This window comes from Mytilus californianus, unplaced genomic scaffold (assembly GCF_021869535.1).
Source record: "Mytilus californianus isolate M0D057914Y unplaced genomic scaffold, xbMytCali1.0.p SCAF_5, whole genome shotgun sequence".
NCBI lineage: Eukaryota > Metazoa > Mollusca > Bivalvia > Mytilida > Mytilidae > Mytilus > Mytilus californianus.
This window is the reverse complement of record NW_026262701.1, coordinates 50111784-50133205: the sequence shown is the minus strand read 5'-3', so window position 1 is coordinate 50133205 and position 21422 is coordinate 50111784. Positions and strand designations below refer to the sequence as shown.

At 33.4% G+C, this 21422-nt stretch overlaps 1 protein-coding gene across 1 annotated transcript in view; it reads right to left on the bottom strand.

Moving 5' to 3' along the window:
• The window catches only part of LOC127702025 (macrophage mannose receptor 1-like), a 62083-nt gene that overhangs the window by 24304 nt on the left and 16357 nt on the right, over window positions 1-21422 (bottom strand). Inside the window, exons 8-14 of the mRNA XM_052206000.1 lie at window positions 19813-19989; window positions 16796-17041; window positions 15386-15549; window positions 14599-14715; window positions 12651-12769; window positions 11151-11299; window positions 10303-10502 (exon numbers count right to left, since the gene is read on the bottom strand). Of these exons, the coding sequence (XP_052061960.1) occupies window positions 10303-10502; window positions 11151-11299; window positions 12651-12769; window positions 14599-14715; window positions 15386-15549; window positions 16796-17041; window positions 19813-19989 (1172 nt within the window). The remainder of the gene's footprint in view (window positions 1-10302; window positions 10503-11150; window positions 11300-12650; window positions 12770-14598; window positions 14716-15385; window positions 15550-16795; window positions 17042-19812; window positions 19990-21422) is intronic.

Genomic DNA, 21422 nt, shown 5'->3' with positions numbered 1-21422 from the left:
ACCGAATTAGACTTATCACAGGCTTTTTACTAAAATGAGCAACATGATGGATGCCACAGGTGGAGCAGGATTTGCTTACCCTTCCAAAGCACCTGAGATCACCCCCAGTGTTTGGTGGGGTTCGTGTTGCTCAGTCTCTAGTTCTATGTTGTGTTTTGTGAACCGTTGTTTGTTTGTCTTTTTTTTTTTAGCCATGGCGTTGTTAGTTTATTTTCGACTGTGAGTTTGAATGTCCCTTTGGTATCCTTCGCCTCTCTTGTGAATCACCGATCATATGTATTTTCAAACATTTTAATTTATTAAAATAATTCATGGTATTTAATGTGTTTCGAATATATGTTTTTATAATAATCATAGCCCGCAGTAAAAAAAGTATTATTGTACTTCATAAAACACACCGAATAAGGGAAATATCTAACATTTGAATGATCGTTTTTACTTCAAGGTCCAGTTAGACATATTTCATGAATCCCAGAAAATCTATCAAAATTTGAAAACAATTGGCTGAATGGTTCATAAGTTAAGGCACAGAAACTGTGAGTAGCCACCCTCCACCACCACCATTAGTTAGAGAGACTATGCTCAATTTGTATGCCCTAGGGTGGGAACCACAACTCTTCTGTTACTAACCAATGCCGCCAGAAAAAGATCTCTGATTAATGTTAAACTGAAATGGAACACTACAATCGTGACAAACTACTGGTATAAATGCGGTGCATAAGTACATTAGGAAAATAAAGGCTCTTAAGAGCATGTGTCGCTCACCAAGGTCTATGTGCATCTTCAACAATGAACAATCTTCAACATTATTGAGTAGAATAAGATTCATGACAAAAATATCTGTTTTGTTGATCTTGTAATTATGATAATTTTTCTGTTACAGTTTCTCTCTCCATCTATTTTTTTTTATCAAAACACAAAAAATGGTAGACAAAAGTCGTGTTTAAGAACAATCACTCCTACTAAGAGTTTACTAGCGATTTCGGCAAAAATTGAATTATGTTTAGATCTTGTCTTGCTGGTCATTGTTGCTTATTTAAGTTTCTATCTATATGATATAGTTTTTAAGATATTAGACAAACACACAAAACATAGGTTAAAATCATCATTTAAGGGCAATAACTCCTATAAGAAGTTGTCGTATGATTACGGCCATGTTTACTTATTTGTAGATCTTGTGTTGCTGATCCTTTTTGTTATTTAAATTTTCTCTCTATTACAGTTTTCAAGATGATAGGCAAAAATAAAAAAAAAATAGTAAAATTGGTCATTTAGGGCAATAAATTGTTTAACAACAAAACGTCGTCTGACAGTTTTGATGTATATTTGACAATTAGTATATCTCAACATTCTGAACATTTCTGCGTCGTCATATTTTCTTTATGTATAGTGGTTTTCAAGATTAAAAAAAAACTTGCATTTTAACCCTGTGTTTTATTTCTCAGCCATGTCGGCCATGCTGTGTGGCAAGCGGGGTCATTGGACACATTTTGTAAACGAGATACCCTAATGAGGATTGTGATCAAGTTTGGTTAACTCAAGCCCAGTAGTTTCAAAGGAGAAGAATTTTTAAAAAGTTAACAGACGACTACGACGAAGACGGACGTCAAGTGACGAGAAAAAATCAATGGATCCTTTGGGCAAGGTGAGGTAAAAAAAATGAACGAGGGAGGTAACAATTGAGAATAAGGAAAAGAGGGAATATCTACCATTTAATATCCTTCATACAGAAGGACAGGTTACAGGTTTCGGTGTGGATTCGGAAAAAAATAAGGACAATTACTATTGAGAGCAGTTGTTATTTTATTTGTAACAAATGCCATTTAATCCCTCAAATGAGGGCAGGGTGTAGATTTGAGTTTTAACGATGTGGTTATGGATGTTAATTTGATGCAGTGCAACAGAAAAACAAGAAGCTTCTAGGAGCCTAAATAGCTCACTTGTTGAAAATGAAAATAATAGGCAACAAGAAATGAGCTGTCTAATTGACAGCAAACCCGGTTTTCTTTATTTTGAAAGGCACTTTCATGCTATTTTTACCTGGCACATCTTATGCCTATGTTCCAATCTATCCAGAAACCATGTTCTGAACGGCAAAAAATGAAATCGTCTTTATCAAACATGACCATAATTTTGTCAACAGTAACAGCATATTAAAATTCTAAGAGCATTGGCTAAATGGTTCATAATTAATTCCACGGAAACTACATAGAGTGCAAATTATCGATCTATCAAGAACCATAACACCTGGGCAGCAAACTGAAAATCGTAAATATCAAATTTGACCACCTTTTGTCATCAGTAACAGCATATAACATTGTAAAAGCATTGGTTTAACAGTTCATAAGTAACTGCACGAAAACGACATAAAGTGTCATTTTTCAATAGATTAAGGACCGTAACTCCTGAACAGTAAAAGTGAAAATCGTAAATATCGAACTTGCACTCAATTTTGACATCAGTAACAACATCTTATAATTTTAAAACTATTTGTAGAAGGGTTCATAAGATATTGTACGGAAACGCCATAAAGTGCAATTTTCCAATATATCAAGGACCATAATTACTGACTGGTATATGTGAAAATTTTCAATAACGACCTTGATCTCCATTTTTTCATTAGTATCAACATATTAAAATTTGAAAGCATGGGTCGAACGGATCATCAGATATTGCACGGACATTTTTGGCAGCCGTACGCCCGCCCACCGCCCGCCGTACTTCACCAATTTAATAACGGTATTTTTCAAAGGTCAGTTAAAAATTTTTTTTTTAATGGGTCAGCCAGTGATTTCCGTCTTATCAGCATTCTTATGAATATTGCATTCCGATTATGCTGTTACAAGTGTCTACCTTTCTATTATATTTTTCAAGATTAGATGCAATATAGATCTTGTATTGCTGATCATTTTTACGGTCACAGAGTGGTTGTTGATATTTTGATGCAGTTCAACAGAAAATAATAGAAGGGAGGTTCAGATGAGTGCAGTCCTAACCTGTACAGCAAGTTAACTTGATAACCAGTCATTTTGACTGGTCAAAGTTAACCTGTGACAGGATTTAGGACTGCTCTGACCAGTCCTAGGACCACAGTCTAGTTAACTTAAATTGAAAAGCGGACTTGGTCCTAGGACTGTTTTTATGTCTGCCGAAAAAGTTAATTTGGAAACAGGTCCGCTACTAATATAAGTTAACTTCGAAACAAGTCCTGCCATAAGTTAACATAAATTAACTTTGATTTTGAAAACTCCGATCGAACCAGACCTGATCTCAAGTTAACTTTTGGCTGGTCTGCTCAACACTATGTAAACTTGTAACCAGGACCGCTCGATCTACATCGATTTTTAAAAAATATTTTTAAATGTCTTTGTTTCTTGGTATAAACATAGAAAAATAAAGTCAATATAATACTTCCGTGATATAAACAATACAGATTAAAATCATGTATTTGTAAATAAAGTACGCATAAAACTTTGCCTGTTATACAATGTTATCCGTGATCTGCCTTTCTATAAATTAGAAACGATATTGGTTACAATTTTAATGCTAACAGGCGTTGAAAATATATTCCAATAAATGTCAAATTCTTTCAATCGTATAAACCAGTATTTTCTATAAAATGTTATAAGTTCTGATCGGTTTTAAAATGTAGCGTTAATCTTATAAAGTTGGTTTTCAGATAAAATCAATAAACAATGCCAACATGGAATAGCACTTAGATCATATAAAATAATCATGATAGTTGAAAGGAATATTGAGGGTATCATCAGCTCAGTTGTCAGAACTTTGGTACTGACATGATTAATAACAAACTTTTCTAAAATTGCCCGTTTATACATTTTGAAATTATAAAGAAACTAAGGTTTCAACTCCCTCAGGCAAAGTTGACCTTAGATGGATTTGGCTATTTGTTTTAGGTATTTTTGTCATATAGCTCTTCAACTGTTTCGGTACTTATACATCCCTCGGATTTCAAATGTTTGGCTTTGAGCGTTCCTGATGAAGGTAAATCCGGAAAACCGCTTCGGAGCATGAAATTATTAAACGTGTTGTTTTCAATTTTTTACATCACTGGGTCGATACCTCTGCTGGTGGACTATCAGTCCCCGAGGGTATCATCAGCTCAGTAATCAGTACTTCGGTACTGACATGATTAATAACAAACTTTTCTAAAATTGCCCGTTTATAAATTTTGAAATTATAAAGAAACTAAGGTTTCAACTCCATCAGGCAAAGTTGACCTTAGACATGTTAGATGGATTTGGCTATTTGTTTTAGGTATTTTTGTCATATAGCTCTTCAACTGTTTCGGTACTTATACATCCCTCGGATTTCAAATGTTTGGCTTTGAGCGTTCCTGATGAAGGTAAATCCAGAAAAGCGCTTCGGACGCATGAAATTATTAAACGTGTTGTTTTCAATTTTTTACATCACTGGGTCGATACCTCTGCTGGTGGACTATCAGTCCCCGAGGGTATCATCAGCTCAGTAGTCAGTACTTCGGTACTGACATGATTTATAACAAACTTTTCTAAAATTGCCCGTTTATAAATTTTGAAATTATAAAGAAACTAAGGTTTCAACTCCATCAGGCAAAGTTGACCTTAGACATGTTAGATGGATTTGGCTATTTGTTTTAGGTATTTTTGTCATATAGCTCTTCAACTGTTTCGGTACTTATACATCCCTCGGATTTCAAATGTTTGGCTTTGAGCGTTCCTGATGAAGGTAAATCCAGAAAAGCGCTTCGGACGCATGAAATTATTAAACGTGTTGTTTTCAATTTTTTACATCACTGGGTCGATACCTCTGCTGGTGGACTATCAGTCCCCGAGGGTATCATCAGCGCAGTAGTCAGTACTTCGGTACTGACATGATTAATAACAAACTTTTCTAAAATTGCTTGTTTATAAATTTTGAAATTATAAAGAAATATAAGGTTTCAACTCCCTCAGGCAAAGTTGACCTTAGATGGATTTGGCTATTTGTTTTAGGCATTTTGTCATATAGTTCTTTAACTGTTTCGGTACTTATACATCCCTCGGATTTCAAATGTTTGGCTTTGAACGTTCCTGATGAAGGTAATTCCAGAAAAGCGCTTCGGACGCATGAAATTATTTAACGTGTTGTTTTCAATTTTTTTGGTGTACAGTTACTGATATGTATCATGTTCATGGTCGGCTTACTAAAAAGTAAAATCACAAAAATACTGAACTCCGAGGAAAATTCATAAAGGAAAATCCCTAATCAAATGGCAAAATTAAAAGCTCAAACACATCAAACGAATGGATAACAACTGTAATATTGCTGACTTGGTACATGCATTTTCTTATTTAGAAAATGGGGGATTAAACCTGGTTTTAAAGCTAGCTAAACCTCTCACGTGTATGACAGTTGCATCAAATTCCATTAAATTGACAACGATGTGATAACAAAACAAACACAATAGGTAAAAAATGTCACAAATAGGGGTACAACAGCAACACCAACCAACTAGTGATCTCAGGTGCTTCGGAAGGGTAAGCAGATCCTGCTCCACATGTGGCACCCGTCGTGTTGCTCATGTTATTACAAAGTCGGTAAATAGTCTAATTCGGTAGGTCACATTCATGAAAAGGGAACGGGATTGTTGTTACGACATAAGGAACATATCCGATATCATCTGTGAAACGGATATTCCATAACGGTCATCCAACTCGTGATGGCGTCCGTAAAATTTACGAAGTGATGATGTTAACTTCACCACTTGGAACTTAAAATGGAAAGGTCACAATTGGGAAGCTGAAATCATCTCTTTTGTCGTAAAGTTTTGTTTTCAACCGACCCTAATTGTCAATTTCTAGATGTAAGTCAAGATATGAGGCAGACTTAACTGTAGAACGGAAAGTCCCTAATCAAATGGCAAAATCAAAAGCTCAAACACATCGAAAGAATGGATAACAACTGTCATATTTCTGACTTGGTACAGGCATTTTCTTATGTAGAAAATGGTGGATTGAACCTGGTTTTATAGCTAGCTAAACCTCTTACTTGTATGACAGTCGCATCAACTTCCATTACATTGACAACGATGCGTGAACAAAACAAACAGACACAATAGGTAAAAATGTCAAAAATAGGGGTACAGCAGTCAACATTGTGTTATCATCGTAATCACTATAAAAACAAACAAATGTAACGAAGAAGCACAAAAAGGCATACATCAAATTTAACATCCTCATTTTGCTTTTTTATTATACGATTTTATTTATCTATGTAAAATCGTTCCATAAAGGATGGAAGGTTTTAAGTACTGGCGTAAAAACGCGTGTTTGAAATTCGCACAGGTAGACATAAAATAATTTTGTCGTTCAAAGTATGACGGGATACATAAGAACAGAGTCACGTAAAATGGATACATAAAATAATTTTGTCGTTCAAAGTTTGACGGGATACATAAGTACAGAGTCACGTAAAATGGATACATGAAATAATTTTGTCGTTCAAAGTATGACGGGATACATAAGTACAGAGTCACGTAAAATGGATACATAAAATAATTTTGTCGTTCAAAGTATGACGGGTTACATAAGTACAGAGTCATGTAAAATGGATACATAAAATAATTTTGTCGTTCAAAGTATGACGGGATACATAAGTACAGAGTCACGTAAAATGGATACATAAAATAATTTTGTCGTTCAAAGAATGACTGGATACATAAGTACAGAGTCATGTAAAATGGATACATAAAATAATATTGTCGTTCAAATATTTCTTTTTCTGCACCAATCAACAGTGCAAGCATGTTTTTTTATTCAAAAAATTGAATCATCACCAAAAATCAGTAGTTTTCACATCTCAGACTGGTTCAAATCTAACAAAATTTTTTGCCTGTACCAACCAAAACTGACCATTTGCACTTTATTATGTAAATCTATGTAGCCACATAGAAAATCAGTTATATTTTTATATCAGTATGGCTTGTATAATACAAATGACAGCAATATTGGAACACAATATCTGCATAAATTTAGAGTGCCAGCATGTCCTCCTTTTGTCCTCCTTTTGTTAAATTATTTATTGAAACGTAACAAAATTTCAGTAGTTTTGATACCTCAGGCTGACTCGTACAACAAAATTTTTTGACCGCATCAAGCAAAACTGACCATATTTGCACTTTATTATGTTTACAAACATAATACCAAAAAATAAGCCTTGTGGCAAACATTTGCCGCAAGTTTGCATCAAACATTGCCGCAACCATTTTACCATGCAAATGAAGGTTGAGGTAAGCTTACTGCAAACATAATTATACAAATTAGATTTGCCGCAAACTTGCCGCAACTGTTTGCTGCAAACTTGCGGCCATTGTTTTCTGCAAACTTGCGGCAAACTTGCAGGAACTACACATATACCAATGTCATGTGTTGACATATTCAATTTATCTCTTTCAAATTACACATCAAAATTTAAAAAAAAGAACTTCCTGCATGTATATAAACACTGTCATTGAAAGAATACTTGCACACTTATGAAATTAAAGGAAATACAAACATGCATTTCATATTGGAAAAAAGGGAGCGGGGGTCATTCTTAAATGACATCATATGCCGATATTAAGAAATAAAAAAGGATAAATCTCTAATGTGTTTTGAGCATAAAGCTTTTTTAAGGTAATAATTCCATTACAGAATTGAACTTAACTTTATTAAACAGTATACATTTAATCAGTTACAAAATTCAAACTTATAATAGCTAGAGTATTTCAAACAAATAGATGTTATGATGGTGACATTAATTATTTTATTTAAACAGTTCTATGAATAATTTCTACTTACAAAATTACATATTGAATATCATATATTATTGAACCAAAATGCCTCCTTGATCTCTTATATGTAACATTTATCAAACACAATCAACATGACCTAGCCCACAATTTCAAATTGTTAGCTTTTCAGGAAGTGCCAACTAGGCATGCCTAGTCAATATTGTGTAATTCTTGCAATGTTCTGGCAAAGATATAGAATGGTCAAAGTTTTCTGCAATTTTGCGGCAAACATATAGAATGGTCAACGTTTTCTGCAATCTTGCGGCAAACAGTCTTTATTATCTTAACTTTCTTGCAATCTTACTGCAAACATTGATGTTTCTTCAAACTTGCCGCAAGCTTGCAGCAAAAAGCTGCAATGTTTGCGGGAAATTTGCAGCTAGCGGCAAACATCTGCAAATACAATTTTCTGTGTTACTGCAAACTTTTTGTTTGCTGCAAACTTGCAGCAAGTCTGCTGCAAATTTGCGGCAAACATTTCATATCTATAAGGGATATAGCCGCCTTAAAAAATTCAGAAATACTTATATGTCAGGATAGATTGTATAATACAAAAAAACAGCAATATTGGAACACAATTACTACAAAATTCTGTCCACATCAATTTAGATTGCCAGCATGTCCTTTTTTTATTCAATATATTGATACGTAACAAAATTTCAGCAGTTTTGATACCTCAGGCTGACTTGTACAACAAAATCAACCAAAACTAACCATATTTGCACTTTATTATGTAAATCTATATAGATACAGCCGCATAATAATTCAGTAATATTTTTATGTCAGGAAAGTTTGTATAATACAAATGACAGCAATATCGGAACTACAACGACTACAAAATTTTGTCCGCATCAATTTAGATTGCCAGCTTGTCCTCTTTTTATTCAAAATATTGTCTTGCAACAAAATTTCAGTAGTTTTGATATCTCAGTGCCAGCATGTCCTCCTTTTGTTCAATATATTGATATGTTCCAAAATTTCAGGAGTTTTGATACCTCAGGGTGACTCGTATCGCAAAATTATTTGACCGCATCAACCAAAACTGACCATATTTGCACTTTAGTATGTAAATCTATATGGCTGCATTATAAATCAAATGTTTTTTTTATGTCAGGATGGATTGTATAATACAAATGAAAGCAATATTGGAAAACAATGAATGCAAAATCTTGTCCGCATCAATTTAGAGTGCCAGCATTTCATCTCTGTATTCATAATATTGAACTCTCACTTAAGTCGACTCAGTAGTTCAGGATGGTTTGTATAATAAAACTAGTTGACCGCATCATCCAACACTGACATGACTGATTTCATTTGTATTTTTATGATGAAAAGTATGAGAAGTTCTCTTCTGGGAATAGTATACTGTTAGTATATTATGTCGGTTGATTGGTTTTGTTGGTAGCTTAACGTCAAGTGGCAAATATTTCATTCATATTCACAACGAGTATATTTTTTCGTACGTCCCAGATATCATTTGTAATTGGTTAGGACAAATCTGACGAAATTGACGAGATTCTTCTAAATTATACAACACCTTATGTATCCGGACACTGTACAATTTTCGTTTAAAACATTTTGTCGAATACAGAATCGTAAATCCAAGGTAAACAAGATGAAATATCCATGTATAAATGCATAGAGTCAAATTTAGGAAGAGACTGTAAAAAATGGGGAACAAAGCAACGATGATGTTTATTTCCTATGAAATAAAAATATTGTTCCGATGCGTTGGATAACCTTTCTATCGGCCTTCTAATAAAAAAAAAAAAACCTTCCTCTCTCTTATGATAGCTGCATGTGATCACAAGTGTGTAATTTTATAGCCATTGATTAATGTATATAAGAATATGAAATGAAGAAACGAAATGTTTAATGTGTATAATATCTATAGAGTCTAACGATTAAAGTTATTTCGCGGCTATACTGGGAAAAAAGAACAATGCGGTTATTGTTTACATAATAAAAGCTCAGGTCTAACATGTCTAATATGAAAAGTCTTAAACACGGTAATCTGTCATAAGCAGACCTGACCTCAGGTCTGGTCAGTAGCAGACTTGTCCACAGGTATGGTCAGGAGCAGACCTGTCCACAAATCTGGTCTGGGCAGACCTGTCCTCAGGACTGGTCAATAGCAGACTTGTCTACAGGTCTGGTCTGGAGCAGACTTGTCAATAGGTCTGCAGCAGTCCTTAAACAGCAGACATAGGTCTGGTCTACCAACGACGAAGTTAACTTGCTTGTCTGCTTAAAATTTCTCAAGTTAACTTGGAAAGCAGTCAACAAGTCTGCTCTTAATTAACTTTGTACAGGTTAGGACTGCACTCATCTGTAACTATTGGAAAACTAAACTATTTTTATTTTCATCCATTATCCTTGATTATTTTCCAGATTGCAGTGAAAGGTCGTTGATGAAGATAAGGATGTTAGAAAGAAAACAACATAGCAAAGGAGATAACTACTGAAACAAAAAACAGGATTTATCTTACCTTGTAACAATAACCATTAAACTCCTTCCATGTTGAAGGACATAATGCAGGTTTTACTGTTGAAGTTGTAGGTGTAGTGTAACCTTCTCTTGGATATTCACAAATGTAGTTATTTTGTAATGTGCAGTTTCTGGTTTCCCATAATCCAATAGGATGGGTTGATGTCATGGCAACACACATAGCATCTTCATCAATACTCCCTGCAATTTATTTAACGTTTGTCCAAATTTTGACCATCTAATAGTTCTAAATATCAATAGAAAAGACATAACTTTTGAAAGAATGGCTAAATTAAACGATTTCGTCCTATCATGAGTGAATCAACTTTAATGAGTGTCTATATATCAACTGACTTCAAATCTGTTCTACTTTTTGTTGTCTTGTCTCAATTGAACCGTCATTCTACTGCAATATAACATGAACCACTGCTTTTGATTGGATGAGGTCTGCCATCAATTGTATTTCAACAACATTATGCATAGTAGTTTTTTCCTGAAAATTTTAATTTTATTTTGAATATTTAAACACTAGTGCATTAGAAAAGAAATAATAGTTCTGTATTTGAAGAGATGCAGCTGTCAATTGGTAACTTGACGGTTGCAAATATTCCTCTAAACTGCATTTGCGTCCTTGAAATCCAATATTGACGATGTTACACCTTAATTCCTTCTTCACATGTGACTTGTTCACACATTTATTCTTTACAGATATCAAATGAGAAACAATGATTGTTTAACTTATCCTATGCATATGATCAGCTTTTGTTATGAAGTCAGATGGATATTACCACTTTGACTGCATACAAACAAATAATACCACATTCAATGCAGGCAAACAATTATGATTACCTGTATGACTCTTTGCCCAAGCTGTATATGATACTGAAAGACCACTAGTCCAAGATACCATGGCACTAGAGTTAACATCCTGGGTAAGACCAATCCAATAGTGTCCAGATTTACCAGCTACCTGACTGGCTAAAAACAACTGAGTGTATCTGAATGTATAAAACATATGGTCATCACCAATGTTCAAAAAATCATTTAGCGATGATTATAACATACCCAAAATGAAATATTCCATATAAACTTGCATTTAAAGCTTGTAGGGGAGAAATTACCTCATCCATAAAAGTTTATTTTTACATACTCATTTTTGCTAATGAAAATACCGAATTGATCTGTATAATAGTTTTTACATAAGCTGTTGTCACTAAAAGTCATTACTGAAACTGGGTATATTTACTTTCACATAATCTAATATTTTTTTGTTGACAAATGTCCATATTGACCCTAAGCAAAGTCACCAGTACATCATATATTGCTGCCAGTTCCTTGCCACTTATTTTGTAATCATTCATTATTGTCAGATTTTCATTTTGATGTTGAGGAGTTACTCATAAATCAGGAACTGTTTTGATCATAACCAGTTACTAATACCATTTTTTTTGGTCATATGTCCTTTTAGATCATGATCAGTTACTTATTTAACTTATTTTTACATATGTTCCTTTTGATCATGAGCAGTTACTTTTACAACTTGATTTACAGAGTCCAAATTGATCATGAGTATTTACTTATATGCCATTTATTTTTGTGAAATATTCATGTTGATCATAAGCAGTTAATCATACACCATGTTTTATACAGATGTTTATTTTGATCATGACCAGTTACTTGTATGCCATTTTTTTGTCTGATGTCCATTTTGATTATGAGCAATTTTTTTTACTGTTCATTTTTTCCAAAATGCACAATAAGGCTGAGACTGTTATTTACATATTGGCTACTATTACCAGATGTCATATCAATTCTGTAACGAGTAACACAATGTTTATTGCTTCAAGACGTCAAAATTAGATTTGAGCATAGTTGCAATTTTTTTCCTGTATGCTAAACAGATTTACTACTTACACATATTATTGTTGCCAAATATCCACATTGCCATATTGTTATGTAGACCAATGACAATGTTTGGCATTAACAGATTTACTACTTACACTTTGTTTTGTTTTGACAGATGTCCGTATAGACACATTGTTATGTAGGCAGAAGTCAATGTTGTGCCTTAACATATTTACTACTTACTTATTTATTGTTGCCAGATGAGATGTCCATATTGAAACATTGTTATGTAGACAGATGTCAATGGTGTGCCTTAAAATATTTACCACTGATATATTGTTTATTATTTGTAGATGACAATATTGACACATTGTTATGCAGACATATGTCAATGTTGTGCGGTAACAGATTTCTTTCACATTGTTTATTGTTGCCATATGTCCATGTCAACACGTCATTATGTTTTGACATATATCAGTGTTGTACCTAAACAGATGTACTTACACATTGTTTATTGTTGCCAGATGTCCATATTGAACTTGAGCACAAACACTCTCTGCAGTTGCCCAATCTGTCAGTTCATTATTGATTCCATAACAGTACGCATCGTAACCAATGGTGTTCTATAAATAAACAAGTTACTTGGCTTATTCAAATGAAAAAAGAGTTGAAAATCATTTTCTGAAAGAAAGATTTAAGTGAAAAGAGTATGTGTAAGAAACCTTCAGTATATGGCAAAAAAAATAAGAATTTGTGATAAAGGCATCTTTATTAGTTTATACTAGCATAAACTAGTAGAAATGATGAATGTAGTAAGAGCAATTGCTCACCTATTTATGTCCCTGCTCTTGCTTTTTATTTTGAACCCAAAGAGTTTACTGAGATATAAAAAAAATAGCCATCACACAGTAAAACCCATGTAAAAGAAAAGTCCATATGACTGTAAAGAATGCATAAAAAATTATGTATAAATTTTGTATGTATATTAAACATGAAGTCTCGTATTGGGAGAGAGCCAAGGACTCTCCACGTACAAAGTGAAGATAATTCCTTTTAGTGTTTATAGGAGGCATGTTAAAAGAAAAAGTTTCTCTGATGAAATGTCAGTTTGAATTTTTTACCAATATTTTCCATAAACTATTGACACAGAGATAAGTCTCTTCTGTTTATAATTATTTTATAATAATGGCAAATATTGAAATTAAAACAGCAGTACTTTAACATGTAAGTTATACAAAATACTCAAAGTCTATGAACCATGACTAAAGGAACAGGGCCAACTAATTTCTGAGATATCAGATATGTCATGATTATACAGCTGCACACCGAGTATCATTAACTAATTATTATAAGAGTTCCCCTCATACTGACCTATTTACAATATTTAACATGTAAACTATGCAAAAGTTTCAAATTCAATTGACCATTACTGAGGGGGCTGTCACGAATAATTTACATGGAAATGATTTGTGCTACTGCTTTTACCACTGCATACCAAATATCGTTGACTAATCATACACTTCAACATGCTAACTTTGTAAACGTTTAAGAGTCAAAGCTAAAACTTGTAGGTGCTGATAAAACTGAGACAAAAATAGTTCTTATATGTGGATCATTCTGAAGAACATACATGTATTCGGCAAATAGGGACGATCCGACTATGTGTCATATAGTATTACTTACCAATATGAAGCTTGGTACCAAATATAAAGAAGTTCTAGTTTGTAATTGCTGAGAAAACTGGGACCAAAATGAGTTACAGACGGACGGACAGAAGTAAACCAGTAAACCCTTCCTCCTTTGGAGCAGGATATAATAAAAGAAGGGTGTCCTATGTATTTTCTAAAGCTGCACAGATCTTGGATCGAGATGTGATTTGTAGGATATAACAGATTGTCAAAATAATCCATAAATCCTAAACCTGTTTAAACTGACCATTTCAAACAGAAGTTATGAAGAATATTTCTTAATTATCCAACTTATGCAAGACACCAGTCTAGTCCAGACAAAATTAGTCCTACATGGCTTTTGCTTGAACAGAATTCATTGCATTTGCTATTAATGTAGGGTCACATGCTCTTTTATCTATATATATTTCAAGTAATCGTTTTGGTATTTCTGGTTGGAGGCTAAAATTAACGATATTATGAACGAAATATTTCGCGTTAGCTGTACCTATAACAGGACATGCAGTTATTGTTTTTAAGTAAAACTATTAATCAAATAATGAAGATTCTAATGCAATATATCATGTATCTCCATTTTTTACGGGATGATGTCTGCTGTTTATTACATTGTTAACAGTCGAAGGCATTGGCACAGGCACGTTGCCAGTAAAACTGTATTTACAACAGTGAAATCCCCCATTGATGAAGGCAACTTTTGAAATACAGTACTGTCATTCCTTAATAGTGGATGTGTACTTTGTAAAACACATATTCGCTAAACTTACATTGACACAACCGACAGCTAGTGGTGACTGTGTAACTTCATCTAAAACCTGTTTCCCTTTCTTACAAATAAATCCTGCATTGGCCTTGTCACAAAGAACATCATTCCATTTTCCATTCTGAGTGATAAACAAGTTAGAATAAGTTATGGTAGTCTTTTAACATAAGGAGATGTAAGGGGTACATAACAAGGAGACAGCAACGCAACAACATAATATATTAATATATACTGGAATATATACTGTATTCCTTTCTGAGTGATAAACAAGTTAGAATAAGTTATTGTAGTCTTTTAACATAAGGAAATGTAAGGGGTACATACCAAGGAGATAGCAACGCAACAACATAATATATCAATATATACAAAAAATATATACTGTATTCCATTCTGAGTGATAAAAAAGTAAGAATAAGTTATTGTAGTCTTTCAACATAAGTAGATATAAGGGGTATATAACAAGGAGACAGCAACGCTTTTGAATATAAAACACTATTCAAGAAAATTGTGTAGGACTTTAATTGGTTTTTCATCATTTATATGGATTTTTGCATTGCTACAACCTCAAATATCGCTAGGGAAAGATATAGAAGATTTACAAATGACTATACATGTTTATTCCTTCAGATTTCATGCAAAAGACATTTCGAACTCAATGAATAGCAATTAACTGTACACGTACACACCTTCAAATGATTTGCAAATGACCATACAAACTTCCAGTTAACTTGCAAATGACAGTACAAACCAAAAGAATTACAATGAGCAAATGACAATACAACTATACACACCTTCAGAAGCATAATAACACAAATCCCCCGTTTCTGACCATTCCAATTGTTGGGCTTAGTTTTTGCCCATTTTGTATATTTGACAGTGCTATCATCTGACCATTTAAAATTCATCTGATTTACAGTATCATCACTTAACCCAATCCAAAATCCACTAAAGATAGCTGAAATTAGAAAAAAAAACTACAAGAAGCGTGTTTTGACATTATTTTCATATTCTGCATAATAAACACTATACTGGAAACCTAATATATGTTGTATTAGTCCATGTCACAAAACGCGCACACACACACGTAGTTTAACACAGACGCAAAGAAATAGCACTTTTAATGATGTTCTTCATCTCAAAGTTATATTGTTTGTTCTACGTATTACATGTTTAGAACAAAACAAACAAAGAGCTGTGCCATGAGCGCATGATACGCCCGTCGACAACTGGACAGTTTTCGACAATTTATCAAACTAATAAAGTTCCATAACACTGCAATGTATTATCAAAAATTTATAAAAAAATAACAAAAGGGAGCTTATTTCAATACTTTATAAAACAAGTCACCAATATTTCATGACAGCTGTTAAATAGTGTTTATCAGTTATTGTCCGAAATACTGGAACCCCCTCTTATTTTAAGAAGAAAGTCCCAATACTCCAAAACATAAAATCAGAAATTTAAAAAAATCGAAAGGGAACTTATGTCAAAATATATAAACAATTCACAAAAGATTCATGAAGATTGTTAAAAGCGTTTTGAGTTATAGTCAAACAACTGGAAAATTCCCCATTCTTTATGAATAAGATCCCGTAAATCGGAAACTTAAATCCTAAATTTATAAAAATCGAAAGGGAGCTTACGTCTTATATAGATATGAACAATTCACCAAAGTTTCAAAAAAAAAATGGTGAAAGCGTTGCGGAGTTATTGTCTGACATGTTGACGACGGACGGACAGACGGACGGACAACGGTATACCATAATACGTCCAGTAATCGGGCGTATACAGATTATAAATAGGTTCAAAAGGAACTCAAACAAACGTAACATTTTCTCATCCAGTCCTGTTTCATTTCTGCTATTATTTAGGTTCAGTAGGCCCAATATCTTGATCAAAAAGATAAAAATGCCAATGAATCAACAGATATCACAAATCATACATTTTAGTGATCAAAATATCACACTTTTGGACAGGCGAACTTAAAAACATTACGGATACAACATAGTAATGTTTTTTTTTAATTGGTGGATTACATTGAAGTTGTTGCATGAGTTCACATATTCTGATTGAAGTTTGATTGATGACAGAATAACACTGTATCAGCATACATGGGCTTTGTCATGGCGGGGCATATTTTCCCAAATAACAATCAAGTCAGGCAAAAGACGCATCATTAAGATAAAAGCATACAACATTACCTGAATCACAAGTTCGACATGACAATGGACAATTCTTCAACATATAAGTTGGGTTTTTGTCACATTCACCAACACTAGCCCAGTGGTCACACTCCTTAGAATAATGGATATTTTTACAATCATCAAAACACAAATTACAGCTCTTTTGACATAACCTTGCCATCCGTTTTGGGTTTGTCCGACATTCTCCTTGATCACTCCATAAATCACACTGTGTATCATTCAAATGCATGTTGTAACAATGAGCTAAAAAGAAAGAAATCTATAAATAGATTATATTCTCAAGTCATATCAAAACCAATATCCATGCATAACTGTGTTCTCCTGACATTATTTTCATCACACACAAACATTCTTTTTTATGTTAGTAAAATAAAAATAGATATCAGACCTTTAGACAAAACCTTTCTATTTATACTGGATTCTTCTAACATTCTCTTTAGCTTAATCTTATAATATATATCACACTATTTACCATTTATGCCAGGGGCGTAGCTGCCGTTAAGCAGTTTAGGCACGTGTGTACACATAATTTTTTCACAAATATTTTATTAAAAAAAATAATAAACAACGTTATCTGTATATAGATGCACGTGAAGTTTCACAAATTTTGTGTTTTTATTAAAAGTGCGAATGGCGTATTGGATATAATTGTACGTCATTATATTTCACCTTATAGAGAAACTATAAACTAGAACTTATGTTCAGATCATTTCACTTCTATCAACAAATACTTGAATGAACCTCAACTTGCTCAAAACCCTGACATTTTATTCTTAGATACACGATTTTTTTAATTAGTTGTTGTTGGCTTTCAACTAGCTTTCCACTTGGTCTTCATCCGACCTACAATAAAACCCTTGCAAAACTTGGGCGTCCGTTTGGCTATGCGGGATGTATAAATACGCAGTCACGTCTGATCAGAATGGGTACGTTAAATCCGATCCCTAGTGTAGAGAGAATGCCACGCTCTCGGCACGGTAAGAAACTTGAAACAACTCCGAGGGGTTCATAGATGGTCTACTGAAAGGCAAAATTTCTTTTTCTATACAATAAACCCACATTTTCCAATGAATGGCATTTTCAAATTTCCAGACCTTCATCCGAGACGACCCCTATAACAGGACCTAGCTACCTGTTGTATTTATTGAAAATTTGTTTTTGTCCTGAACATACATGCACTATTTGCCACTGGAGTTAAGCAATCGATCAATCAATCAACTATCTTTCAGTAACTTCTATTACTCTCAGATCTACATGTAATGACCATAATTATTCACATTCCTAAGCAGATAGGGATTTAACAGGACAGGATATCAGCAAATATGAATTTCTTTAATTTTGTTAGATAGAATAACAGAACAGAACTTCTGCATGAGATATCGACTGTTTGTGTGTATGTGTTTGTGTGTCCGGGAGAGGGTGAAGGTTTAAGAATCAAAAGATGAATGGTCGATGCGTTGTCCAAATGATAGTATAATATAGTAGTCTCAGTGTTTACGTGCCTAATTTTTTAACGCAGGATCGTCAATATGTACTATCAATTGACGTATATATCAATTATCCTCAATCAGAAAGGAATAGATATGATAATACTAAACAGGTTGTGCTGCTTAATAAGGGGCTACGCTGATCCACGCTATATAAATATTGTTTTTATTTTATATTTCCGATTGTTTTGCCGGTTAATTCATTAGTCAGATGTTATTGTAAAATTATGTATATTTCATCGAAATTTTTTTCATGTATATTGTTGCGATAAAATGACCAGTAAATTTTATGTATTTTGTAACTAACACGCTGAAAACCGTTTTCCGTCCGGGGGCTTTGCCTCTTTGAACCTCCTCCTTATGCATTCATATTAAAGCCTCACAGATAAGAGATTAGAGTATTGGATACCATCACAAAGGACTCCCCTCGAGTTTACAAGTACAAATTGTGATGGGTTATTTGATTTAAATATATCTTAATGGTATAGATAGTATACTTGTGAAAGGCAGAAATGTACTAATGCTACACTAATTCAACCTCAAACTTCAATTGGTTTTATGCTGAAACAATTGTGTACATATGCACAGCAAAGGCTCAGTTGAAATAAGTTTTTGTTCATGACTTTTTATATATGGTTTCTTCCTTGAATAAACGACCCACCTTTAAGTAGTAGTGAATAATAACTCACATAAACTGCATATGGTTTGAAAGTTAGAAAGTAGAAATGATTTTACTACATATGCACAGGGTATGACTAAGTGAAACTTTAGTCATTGACCTTGACATTTACTCTAGGATTTTCTTCAATGTATGCAAAAAGTAAAAGAGCAAAAATACCGAACTCCAAGAAAAATTCTAACCGGAAAGTCCTTTATCAAATGGCAAAATCAAAAGCTCAAACATATCAAACGGATGGAAAACAACTGTCATATTACTGACTTGGTACAGGCATTTCCTCATGTAGGAAACGATGGATTAAACCTTGTTTTATAGCTAGTTTAACCTCTCACTTGTATGACGGTCGCATAGAATTCCATTATATTCACAAAAACGTGTGAGCAAAACAAACAGACATCATAGGTAAAATTGTCAAAAAAAGGGGTACAGCAGTCATCATTGTGTTATAATCTTAATCACTATATAAACAAATAACTATTTCACCATGGAAAAACAAAATGGCATATAGACACTCTATAAACAAAGTACATAAGCAAAAATGAATGACAAGAATACAAAAAATGACCATAGAACATTAACACAATGATGGGACATATAAATACCGAGCCACGCTAAAAGTATATTACCAATAATCGGACTAAACAGTAAAGGTTAAAAATACAAAGACAAATAAAACACTATTTCACGTAATTAAGTTGATAAACAACTTCTAGTAGTGATGGATAAAATGTCAAATTCTTTACAAAACTGTAAGGGGTTTGAAAGATTAAGAGAGCTGAAAGGATTTGTTTTGATAAGTATAGGCCTTCTCCCCATCAATAATTGAGGCCTCGATTTACCTCACTTACTTTTAGGGATTTGGCTTGTAATAAAATCCTGTTCTTCTTCTTCTGCAATCGAAGCTAAATCTGCGCCATTTTTCCTACAAATAGATCTGGCAGCACTCCATGTGGTTTTGTTTCTGGCAAACAAGTAGCAGATCGATCTATAACTAACCCATCCATCTGGACAACCATATGTTTGACCTTAAATGACAAAATGCAATGTTAACATAATCTGAAAATTCTTTTGTTCATTGAATGAATTTTTCTTTCTGGACTTTTATACCAAAAGAGACCACATAGCAAACAAAATGCAAATTTTAAACCAATAATCTTGCATGACATATAAAACATATCCCATTTTGATAGTGTATGAACCAATGTCATACAACAAAACTAAATGAGTTCTCTTCATCATTCTCACAAGATGTTCTTTCGACTAACACAATGGCACCTTTAAGCATTGAACATTTTACTTTGCATTGTTCAAAACTAAAGAAAAGCTAGGATAATCCTCCAACTGCTGAGAAATTTTGAATCATTGCAAATAGTCTATTTCAACAAATCACGAAAAATTTCAGTTGATCTGAAAAAAAAGATACATCATGTCTCCATCAATCCTCTAACTGGTTACAGGCGTAGATTTATTTTATTTGTCTCTGTGAATATACATAACATCTATCACAGTATTTACTGGGTGATAGAATATGTGTGCATTTAAAGAAAATGTCTGAAGTTACAGATGCATTATACGGGAAAAAAATATAGGTCAACCACAATGCACCTTAAACTGAAATGTACTACTGACTACCACAAAACTATAAAAAAAAATACAAGCTCGCTTTTTCAAAGAATGACACTACTTTATTGTCGTACTGCTAAAATTTATGAAATTTGTTAATTCACAAACCCCTGAAAATGAGACTAAAATCCATTAGGGCTTGTAGCAACTATTCAGGTAGGAACCATTTGATTTTTAAAGAAGAATGTGTCCATAGTACACGGATGCCCCACTCGCACTATCATTTTCTATGTTCAGTGGACTGTGAAATGGGGGTCAAACTCTAATTTGGCATTAAAATTAGAAAGATCATAGGGAACATGTGTACCAAGTTTCAAGACTTCAACGTCATCAAAAACTACCTTGACCAAAAACTTTAACCTGAAGCGGCACAGACGGACAGACGAACGAACGGACGCACAGACCGTAAACATAATGCCCCTCTACTATCGTAGGTGGGGCATAAAAATCAAACAGCAAATTACTGTGACCCATACCACGCTTATTTACTTTTTTTTTTATACAAGATGATAAATTAAGATTTTTTTTCTTCTTCAAAACTTAATTTAAGCATCTAAATATTTACATTCGTTCTGTCTTTTGATCAGTATTGTTTATGCTATGAAAAGTAACATTTCTTTTTCAATCTTCTTTTTTTTAACAAGAGGCTCCTGGGAGCCTGAAACGCTGACCTGGTAAATATATGCTATTCTTATATTGATTTTTAATTTACTTGCAATCAATTATGTTTGCTTATTTCTAAATCTTGCATTGATGATCATTTTGACTGTTTACATTTTCTCTCTTTCTATTTTAAATGTTATCATAATTAGAAAAATCATACTAACACACAGAT